Source organism: Trachurus japonicus, chromosome 9, assembly GCF_045865225.1.
Source record: "Trachurus japonicus isolate A0001 chromosome 9, Traja_1.0".
NCBI classification, from domain to species: domain Eukaryota; kingdom Metazoa; phylum Chordata; class Actinopteri; order Carangiformes; family Carangidae; genus Trachurus; species Trachurus japonicus.
In genome coordinates, this window is record NC_140915.1 from 8,201,691 (window position 1) to 8,212,868 (window position 11,178).

The following is an 11,178-nucleotide window of genomic DNA, read 5'->3' on the forward strand; positions in this document are numbered from 1 at the left end:
GACCGTCAAGACAGAGGGTAGTTTGTTTACACCAGATGTCTGTGTCCCTTAACTTTCCAGGAAAGTTTAATCCCTAAGTTGTTGTCCGATGACAACTTGGATCAAACATAAAGCCGATTTTTAATTTCCACAATAAGAGCCCTTGAGCTGTTTAGCTGCAGATGCTCTGACCTCGAGGTCTTCAGACTGCTCTGTGACAGCCGTTTCTTCGGGGCTGTGACATAACCGTTGTGATTTTCAGATCTTGTCTACTGGGACTTGAATCAAGGCATCACAAGTTCTTCTTGCCAAACATTTAGTCACAAGGTGGTTTTCCCCCGACGGCCTGCCTGCTGTTTACTCACAACGATGCGTTGACTAGGTAACACGGTCCTGCAAGATGTAGAAGAGACAACCTACTGCATGTTCAACGCTCAGCCAGTTAGCTTTCCGCAGATGTGCACCTCCGACCCTTGACCTGGAAAAGCAAAAAAAGCAAAAACAAAGAGCTAAACATGGTGGTTCATGGTCGTCCTTCCCACCTCAGCGCTCACCATATGGTTACCCCCCCCCCCCCCTCAGTGTCTGAATGGCGTCTCTGTTCAGGACCGCCGGCCAGCCTGGAAGGGGAAGACGTTCTCACCGTGACCCTCCCACGGTTCACAGGGGAGACTTCAGTTTGATGTGGCGAATCAGCAGACAACACAGTATGCTAACTGTTTTTTAATCTGCTATCTGACCTGGTGCTTTACTTATGTTTTCTGGTTAAGGCGAGACACTAACAGGCAGAAACACGCACTGATCAATTTTGAGATTTTGGGCTATTTCTCTTCCTTAATATACTGTATATTATTTCAGAAAAGTCAAAAGAAATGATAGAAAATTATTTTACTTCATTTTGTCTCTTTTGTCAGTAGATTTCTCCTAGATTGGCCAAAAAAGTTAACATGACACACTGTGCTGTGCCTGTTGTCTGACCCATCCATGTCATGTCAGGTATCATTATAAAGCTCACTCTCTCCTGAACAATGATCTTGGCTCCAAAAATTGTCATCCATGTCCACAACCAACCGTAAAAGTACGATTTACAATAACAATTTATGGAATTTTACAGTACAAGTCTTTAAAGGCCGTTTTCTCAAAATGAGTTTTTCCTCAGACTCTGAGCTAGAAATCTCCACTTCAGCAGCACTTACAGACACCAAACCTTCCAGTTTGATCCCTTTCTATATTCTGGAAGTTTTTACAGAGGGGATTGTTGATATATCATTCACAGCCTGATTTATACAATATTTTAATAATAAAAACATGGCGGAATTTGATTTTTTAGGGCTGGTGACAGTATTTTCTCATTTACAGAGTGATAAAAAGAGATATCCAAAATCCTCCTCTGTAAAAACGTATGACTCTAATATGTCAACAAAATAAAACAAGAATTTTGAAATGAGCTTTATCCATTTTTCAGATTTTGGTTCCGGAAATGTATGCAAATAAGCGCATATTTCATCAGATATTGTCTCATTTACATATTTAAACATAAAATTTGAAAAAACGTGTAATACAAAAAATATTTGTCTTAATGTAAGTGATAAACTTGGGAATGGTGGTATCTGTTAGTTAAAATGTTTACCCTATTCACCTGTAGTTTCTCCCCTTAAAGGAAAAAAACAGGCCAAGATTCAGCGTCTCCTGTGGCAAAAAAATTGAAATCAGAATAGATCGGCATCATAAGGGTTTTTCTTTTTTTTAAGAATCCAGATATCCAGGTCACCTCTGAGCTCCCACAAGCTTGTGTCCGTAATGTGTATTTGGTTCGCATGCGACCCAAATCTGACCCAGATCTGATTTCTCAGTGTGAAGTGCAAAAAGCTGCACTCGAGAGTTTCCCATCTTCTGCCCTGCATGACTGCTGTGCAGCGATAATCTGACACCGTAACAGATCAGACAGTACAGTGTTGTGTTTTAAGGGTAAAACCTGCTGCTCTCTGTGTCTCCATGTCAATAAATAAACAAGGCATCAGAAATACAATCATCATTTTGGAAACTTGAGTGAAAACAGGAAGACGCAACATGTCTGACGCAACAGTACTTAAGAAATGGAAGTAATCTACCAATTATTTCATTGATTCATTGGATGAAAAATACTTTTCTTTCATTGAGGGACATTATTTGTTTAATTGCATACAATGTTATCTGTCCAAACTAAACTCATTTTGTGCATTTATGTCTTTATCAACAAATAACCTTGGCAAAACAACTGTCAACAGTGATAAACCGCCCAGTGAAACAAGATATAGATGTAATAGAGACGGAACAAAGCTTCTGTGCGGAGAATTTGTCTCAGTGACTGTAATTGAATTGTTTCAGTTGTAACTGGATGCAAAAACTGCTTCTTTACAATACAACACGGTATGTTTTAATTATTCATGTATGTATTTGTAATTTTTAGACATTATTTTTGATAGATCAGTTTTGATGCTGCTGTGAGCACCAAATAAAGGACACAGACCCCAAAACTGGATCTGGCCATGTGCTGAGACGCCACCGCAGCTGAGTGGAAAAATATGTAATAATACGAACCTTTTTAAATGTTTAATGTTGTAGAGCAGCTGGTCTGACTGTTGTGTGATTCCTGAACCCTGACGGTCTCTCTGCAGCAATGTGCATGTGTGTGTGTGTGTGTGAGCTGTTGGATGTCAGGATTATCTCATCATAGGGTTGCGCGGTAGACGGTGGCCCACAGTAGAGATTTGCGCTCTACCGTCCTATCGTCGATGACGTCATCGTACCTGCCTCAGAGACAGCGGAGCAGGAGAGCTTGTTAAAGCCCCAGTATGTAACTGATTTGGCTTTTTATTAGCAAAAATCAAATATGTCTTTCATAAATCCGTATTTCACTGAAGTGGAATCACAGCCGCGTACAAATGAAAGCTTTCTGGTACCTTAGAATGAGTTGTTACAAGTCGTTACAAATACATAAGTGGGCGATGCACCGAACCGAGGCGGCCATGTTCAGGGGTAGACAATAAGGGAAATTTGAAGATCACTGGCCCCACCATTCTAACCACTGGCCCAGGACAATAGGTATCGATCCCCATATTAACGAAAAACAACATATCCCAGCCAATTCCTGCGGTCTCGCCATCGAGGCTGGAACTTTCTGATACCATTACTAGTCAATTTCCAACATTCTTGATACTTATTCAATACCACGATCTTGTAGTTTCTTGAGATTTTGGGGGATTATTTTGTTATATGTATTTTAGTGATTATGTATGAGTTGGTATATTTGTGTTTAATTTTTGTATGTTGTTATTTATTTGAGTCTGAGGATTTATATCCTGTATCAGATATTTTTCATTCAATTTCATTAAAGAAGGTCAAAAAAGTGCTTTTAAATTCATCAGGCTACTTTATTTAATAAATAAATAACTGTTTCACATATTTAGCCTCCACTGTGGTTTAACAATGAAGTAAAAACAGAGTTAAAATGGTAAATATGCCTCAACACAAACATGAAGTTATGTAGTCATTACTTTTATCCTCCAAGTAGTTCAGTGATATAACTGTTGTTCTCATTCATTCACGTTTAGGCTGTTTCCACAGACTGGTGCAAAACTGACTCATTGTTTCATTTTCAGCTCAGTTTTGCGTTTACACACGTTTTTTTGTTGTTGTTATTATGGTCTAAATGTCACGTGACGTGCCACCGCTGTGGCGCACACCGAACAGCTGGCGCCCCAGCGCGAGCTCTGGCCCGTGTGTAACGTTCGCGTCGGTCCCGACAGGACTCGACCCGACGCGCTGAGGAGGAGGGAAGTTTCATGGTTAAGAAAAAGGTTTTTATCGGTTCTTGTGACGACCTTCTATCAGCAGCAGTGAGTGAGCTGGAGCTGCAGCTGCAGCTGCTTGCAGGTGGTGCTGCCGTGCCAGGGCACAGCGCTGGCTGCGCACAGAAAGTAGATGTCTCTGTCGTTGATCGGGTCGGGATCTCTTAGCACTAATTACCGAGGCGATTTGACAGTTATCATTTCAAACCACAGGGATTTAATGTGAAATTAGATTTATTTATTTACTTGTTATATTTTTTTCAAGGCATTATTTTCACTGGCCCCACCGGGCCAGTGTTTGGAGCGTTCTGGTGGCCCTGACGGTTTGAAAAGTACGTCTGGGCCACCGGGCCATTTATATTGTCGACCCCTGCATGTTGCATCGCCATTTTTTACGTTGAGTGGCAGCATGACTGTAGGTAACCACGGAAACTCAGCGGAGCTGTGGGCTCGGCCTGTTAAAACTGTCACCACTGTGTAGTGTGAGGAAGGACGGAGGCACCGATGTTGCATTCAGGTGCAGTCAGGCAGACGGCCGTCGGCAAACCAACCGGATGTCATTTTACTCCACCAGAGAAAGACGGTAAAACAATACCACATCACCATGACAACATATTGTCACGCCTGTATTGTTTTGCCTTTTTACATAGACGCTTGTTTATCCTGTTACATGCAGCGTCTGTTGTCTGTCTTGACGTCTGCCCGATTTCACGTGAATGCAACATCAAGAATACGTTCAGATATGCAACCGCACCGCTAGATGGGGGGAATTCCTACATATTATACTTTTAAATCAGTTAAGCTTTGCTGAAGGGACTACAAAACCCATTCAGAAACACGTCCATTATATACTGCAACATTACTGTGAAGGGATTCGATTTATACCGTGATATGAATTTTAGGTCATACCGCCCATCCCTAAGTCTTCCCTCCTCTGTGTCGCCCTCTCCTCCATCTTTTCATCCACCTCTCCTTCCATCACACGCTGCGAGCTGCAGGAGTTTCCTCTCCTCATCAAAAGATTTGCCTCATTTCATCCTCCTCTGAGTGTGTGTGTGTGTGTGTGTGTGTCTGTGTCTCTACATGTGTCTCTGAACACGTGTGTGTGTTGTCATGTCGGGTTTTTTTCTTCACATGGGTACAGTTCAGACGTGAAGGGGGGTGAAGCCTGCCAAGGAAGGGTGGATGTGTGGTGGTGTTCGCACGTGGGTGGGCGGGCGGACCAGGGCTCTGCACAGATGGAGAGGAAGCTTGTTGCTGATTGGCCGAGAGACGAGGAGGGGGGAGGGGCTTCCTTTGGCAAGTGGAGCGAGGGAGGAAGGGATGCACAGACACGAGGGAGATACAGTGACAGTAACAGTGAGGAGGAAGAAGAAGAAAAGGATGAGAGGAAACGCAACCGCTATATTATGACAATGATGATAATAATGAGAAATGTTGTAAAATCTACAGATTAAGGTGATTAAATAGTTCAGGCCTCCAACTAATGAATATTTAATTATCTATTTACTATTTTAATATAATGATTTAGGCTTCTATAGTAGAGAACCTCTTGGCATTGATCTGCTAATTCGCATCTGTTTGTTTACATAAAAACTGAGCAGACGTCTAGATCGTGTGTAATAATTGTTTGAGCTGCGTTTTAATAGAAATTGATATTGTTTGCAATATTGATTAACTGATTGATAGTTCTGTGAATAAAAAAAATTGTGAATGTGTTTATTTAGTTTGATCTGTCAATTGACTAATCTATTACTTGATTGATCCTAATCTAGTGTGGCCACATCCAAAACATGAACACATCCAATTTACAGTGATGTGAAAGTGAGACTGATTGATTTTCAAAGCAGTGACTGATGTTTCTGCTGATTGACTCATTGATTACTTGATTAATTGATTGAGTGGTAATACAAGAGCCGGTGAGGAAAACGGAGGTAGAGAAGACAGAAAAAAAAATAGTGATTGTAATTGTTTTTATTTACCCCCTCGAAAACGAGATGGCGCATCTCTAGGGGCTATCCCAAATAAATTGAAATTTACATGACTGTGTGTTCACACCAAAAGCTTCCAAAGCGTCAAAACGCCGGAAGTCAATTCATTTTCAATGAGAGCCCGGCGACACTGAGCGACCAAAGCGTCAACGCGCTTCCAATGCATCACCAGGCGAGAAGTTGAGCCATGGTTAAAGCAGAAGTAAGTGGTCCGGTCGTTTTCGCTAATGCTGCGTTCCAGGCAGGCTTTTGAAATCGTAAATTACAGCTTCAAGTCACAACTTACGACTTTGTAGTGTTCCAGGCAACCCACTCGTGTTTTTCCGACCTGTTTTACCGGTGAAAGTCACTATAACGGCCACTCGTAACTTCTGACCGGTGAACTCGTACCAGATCGAACTGGTACCACTTCACGGTCGGAAAAACACGAGTTTCCTTGAACGCACCATAACAGTCCTCGTCCCTATGTCGCCCTCCTCTGTTGCTCACCCTGAGGTTTCTCCGATTTTTCCCTGTTAAAAGGGTTTTCTATGGAGTTTTTCCTCAGTCGATGTGAGGGTCTAAGGACAGAGGATGTTGTTACAATGCCATGTAAAGCCATTTGAGACAAACTGTTTGTAAAAACGGGCTATACAAATAAAATTGCCTTGTCTTGCCTTGCCTTTGGAAGCTGTCTTGTCTGAAGCCCATCCTCAAGCATTTTTGGCGCTTTGGAAGGTTTTGGTGTGAACGCACAGTGACTGTCTATCGGTTGTTGTTATTACTGTTTTTTTTTTGTTTTGTTTTTTTTAATTGTTCATTGTTTGTCCCCCAACGCTCCAAAACAAATTTCCCTGTTGAGGGACGATAAAATGACTCTGACTCTGAAGGTTTAAGATAGAGAGAAGGAGGAGGGGAGTCGGGAGTGAGTGGGTGTGAAAGAGGAAAGAGGGGGAAAGGCAAGAGAAAGGGAGGGGTGGAAAAGTGTGTGTGTGTGTAAGAAAGAGTAGAGGGGAGGGAGCACCAGTGTGTGTGTGAGAGAGAGAGAGAGAGAGAGGGCAAGCAAGAAGGGGGAGGAGAGCGGAGCAGCAGTGGCAGTGCTGCATCATCACTACACCGCCACTACAGCAGAGGAGAGGCAGCCTGACTGCCTGACTCTCTCCCTCTCTCTCTCTCTGATATACACACACATTCATGCACACACACACACACACTTATACACACACGCTGGAAGTGTGCCGGCTGCCTCTCAGCCTCACCAGAAGCCCGGCGCAGAAGGAAGCAGAGATCCCAGTGACATGATCCATCACCTCTGGATGTTTTCCTCCGGCCGTCTATCGGCGTGTGTTCGTCCCCGTCAGCAGAGCCATGGACCGGGCTGACGCTGCTGCTTCTTCTGCTTCTTTGGACTGTCTTATTTCGCTTACTGAAGTGGATTGGTGTTAACAATTGGAGCTGCTGGGACGTTTCGGCATTTTTCCCTTCCCTTCCCTCCCTCTATCCTAGCCGGTGGAAGTGGATGCCTGTTTTTTGGGTTTTTTTTTCGGCGGCTGTGTTTCAGAGCAGAGTGCTTACCTCAGGATTTGTAGTGAAGAGAGAGAGAGGGAGGGAGGGAGCGACCAGTCGGTGCGGAGAGGAGAGGAGAGGAGAGAGGAGGTGGGGGGTATGATAAACAGCAGCGAGAGAGAGAGAGAGGACGGCTTGCACTGCAGCATCCGACCGGCATCTCTTCTTGTTATTGTTGTGCATTTGGGATTTTCTTATGCCTCCCGTTGGATGCACACATGCACGTTTTTCACACCCAGCAGCAGACGCAGCAGCAGCAGAGCCCGGCCGCCGACTCCTGCTACTTTAATAAGGATGAGCAAAAAGATGCTGATCTGAGATGAACAGGAGGCACGCTTTCTTTTCTCGGAAGCAGAAGACGGGACGAGCAACTCCAGGATTAAAAAGAAAACAGACTTGGACGGCAGGATGATGACTGATGATTTGAGCTGAAACCAACTCCCAACCCACTCCTTCCCCCCAAACCTCCTCCTTCCCCCCTCGTCTAGTCCAAACATGAACTCTTCCTCCGATGCGAACCAAAGCAGCTCTCCCCAGTTCTGCCTGCTGGGAGCCGTGGGCTACTCCCAAAGCTTGGATACCTGCGTGCTGGAGGTGGTGGTCATCCTCTTCCTCACGGTGCTCATCATCGCCGGCAACCTGGTGGTGATCTTCGTCTTCCACTGCGCGCCGCTGCTGCACCACCACACCACCAGCCACTTCATCCAGACGATGGCGTACGCCGACCTGCTGGTGGGCGTCAGCTGCCTGGTGCCCTCGCTGTCGCTGCTGCGCTACCTCCGAGGCCTGAACGAGGAGTTCACCTGCAAGGCCTTCGGCTACATGGTCTCCGTGCTGAAGAGCGTCTCCATGGCGTCGCTGGCGTGCATCAGCGTGGACCGCTACATCGCCATCACCCGCCCGCTGTCCTACGCCACGCTGGTGACGCCGTGCCGGCTGCGGGTGTGCATCGTCCTCGTCTGGGTCTACTCCGCCTCCGTCTTCCTGCCGTCCTTCTTCGGCTGGGGGAAGCCGGGTTACCACGGCGACATATTCCAGTGGTGCGCGGACTCGTGGAAGACGAGCCCGGGGTTCAGCACCTTCATCGTGGCGCTGCTCTACGCGCCGGCCGCGCTCACCGTCTGCTTCACCTACGGGAGTATATTCAGGATCTGCCGGCAGCACACGCGGGAGATCACCCAGCGCCACGCCCGCTTCAGCTCGCAGGTGGACGGCGAGAAGTGCGAGGGGCGCGGGGAGCGGTGCGAGGGCTGCCCGGACAAGCGCTACGCCATGGTGCTATTCCGCATCACCAGCGTCTTCTACGTGCTGTGGATGCCGTACATCCTCTACTTCCTCCTGGAGAGCGCTGGGCTGTACCAACACAAGGTGGCGTCCTTCCTCACGACGTGGTTGGCGATTAGCAACAGCTTCTGCAACTGTCTCATCTACAGCCTCTCCAACAGCGTCTTCCGGAAAGGCCTCGGCCGCCTCTTTAGCCCGTTGTTTCCGTCTTGCCTCGGCTGCACGGACGCCAAAAAGGCTCCGGTTCCCGTCAGCCCCCGATCGAACCCTCGATGCCAAGTATGAGCCCTCGACGACGACGGATTCGGTTCAGTTTGTTTTAGAGGCACGGTCCTCTGTGTGTGCGCTTTGCTCTCTCGGCTGCCTGGCATGACGCAGGTCTTTCTGGTCAAGCGGTAAAACCCGTCGAAGACCTCCTGCACGGTGCACAGAGAGGTGTTCGCCGCGTTGGCGCCTGTCGGTCGTCTGGAAAGAAAGAGAAAGTTGGGTCTTGCTGCTCTCTCACGGCTGCGAGGATCACAAGCTGACGACATGGAGTAAAGAAGAAGGAGAAGAAGTGGACTGTAGGAATAAGGTTCATGTGTCTGATCGGACGCCGGCATTGACTTAAGAACTCCCAGATGCAAAAAAAAACAACAACAACAAAGGAAAGCACAGCACGACTTGTGTTGTGCAATTCACTGAAATGCAAAAAAAAAAAAAGTTATAAATCTTTTCAAGCTTGACTGAAAAAAATCTGCAAATTGTCTTGGTTTTTTCAGGGTAGAAGTAGGCGATGCAAAAAAAAAAAAATGTTGAAAACACTTGAATCCAAGGTCTGATCTGTTTCCTCTTAGGGAACTCCAGACACTAATGTGTGTATGAAAAATCATCCATCAAGAAATCATCTGTTAATCAGCAGCATCTGTGTGTGTGAGAGTCTAAGACGTGTGTCAGATGGACTTAAGCTCATTTCCCAGAGAGGAGATTGAGGTTTATTTAGGAGCTGGTGTGTTTTATCAGAGGGATTCGTCTCTTTTGAAGTCGGATGTTAGTGGGAAGCTGTTTACACAGTCTCGGGTTTCACATGAAAATATTGATTTAAGGATTAGCTTTACTCTCCGAGACGACCGCTGAGTGGGACGACATCCCGCCAGCAGACGGTCTTGACGTTTCCTCGTCAATGAGACAATGAATTTTATTTATTTTAGAGAGTTTTTGCTCTCTTTGCGTTTCCTCCTCAGGTTCATAAGCAGTTCTGTTTAAAAGCCTTAAGGCTGTTTTTTTCTTTTGTGCTTTGATCTCTGCCGAGACAGCAAGTGACTCTTAAATCACAAGCCACGTAGTAGCGTCGTAAGATAATCACCTCCTGACCTGCTGAGCAAGTCGCGTCAGTGCTGATAATGAATCTGCTGTCCTTCCTCCGGGATTCCACAGTGATGGTCCCATGTAAAAGACTGACTTTGTTTGTAATCTGTAAATTTGCTGCTTGTTCTTCTCACTCTTGTCTTTAAAGTCGTCCGGCCAGCTGACGGACACTCAGATCAGTGAGGAGTCGGACTTAACTGCTGTGCTTCACACGTCTGACCTCCACAGTGCACGAGGGTCAAAGCACTTTTTTCTGAGAGCTGGTGGCTTGTGGCCTTTCGGCATCAATGTAAATACACTTCAGAGTTTGAATATTTAAACAGCGGCGAACTGGGTCCTTTGGGGGATTGTTTGTTTCTCCAGGGTTAAAGATAATGTTGTGGGTAAAGCGTTGTTGTGGGTTTTCTTTCTTAAAAAAGGATAATTTATTGGTCACTCAACTCTGACGTGCCACACTGAGACTGAACCACCAGTGTTGAGAGGAAGATTTGAGACTTTCACATTAAGATTTAAGATGTTTCGTTTTAAAGTCACAATGAAATGGCAACTCTGAGAGCGTCTTGCTCCTGAATTTTACATATTTGTGGAAATGGGGACAGAAAGAAACTGGATGGGAGGATTTTTTTAATGATGTAGCCTAATGGTGCATGGCCAAAACTAAATGGACACAACTGACCACTGGTCTGTTTGTCTGGGGCTGGACCTTTTTTTTAGACAACTTAATTCCAGTTTGGATAAACCTGAATTAGATCTGACACAATAAGTTGAACAATTGATCATGGATAGTTGGTCAAGAGAAAAATTGCTTCCCAAACTTGTTTTGATGATCAACTTCAAAGATCAAACAAATGGTCTTTGGCTTTAACAAACTGTGAGCAAGTTGAGCAAAATATGAATTTTTAACATCAGTTTTGTACTAATAATGTATATACTGGAAATGGCATGTAAAATATGAAAACTCACTACAAACCACTGTTAAAAGCTGTTTCCTGTATCGTAGTTTGTTGTTTAGCTATTTATTGATTGATTTAACAGGGAAAGTTCACGTGAGTAGATATTTCTGTAAATGTACCAAAATTAGCCAAAAGGCTTAAAACCTTTAGCTGTCAACACTTTCTACAGTTTAACACATGAGAAACAGAGCTACGCAGCTAAAGCTAGGGAACTACATCAAGTTCAAGCTAACAGATATGCTAACTCTA

The 11,178-nt window shown here is 45.1% G+C and overlaps 1 protein-coding gene across 1 annotated transcript; it reads left to right on the plus strand.

Moving 5' to 3' along the window:
* Positions 1-7,761: 7,761 nt before the first annotated feature.
* On the plus strand, positions 7,762-10,378 carry LOC146980917 (putative G protein-coupled receptor 21). Its single transcript, XM_085785831.1, has one exon. It carries the CDS (start codon positions 7,841-7,843, stop codon positions 8,912-8,914), a length of 1,074 nt encoding a protein of 357 aa, XP_085641957.1. The 5' UTR covers positions 7,762-7,840; the 3' UTR covers positions 8,915-10,378.
* The last annotated feature ends 800 nt before the right edge of the window (positions 10,379-11,178 follow it).

Coding starts and splice junctions, on each gene's coding strand:
- LOC146980917 (XM_085785831.1), top strand. CDS start 7,841: ATGAACTCTTCCTCCGATGCGAACCAAAGCAGCTCTCCCCAGTTCTGC.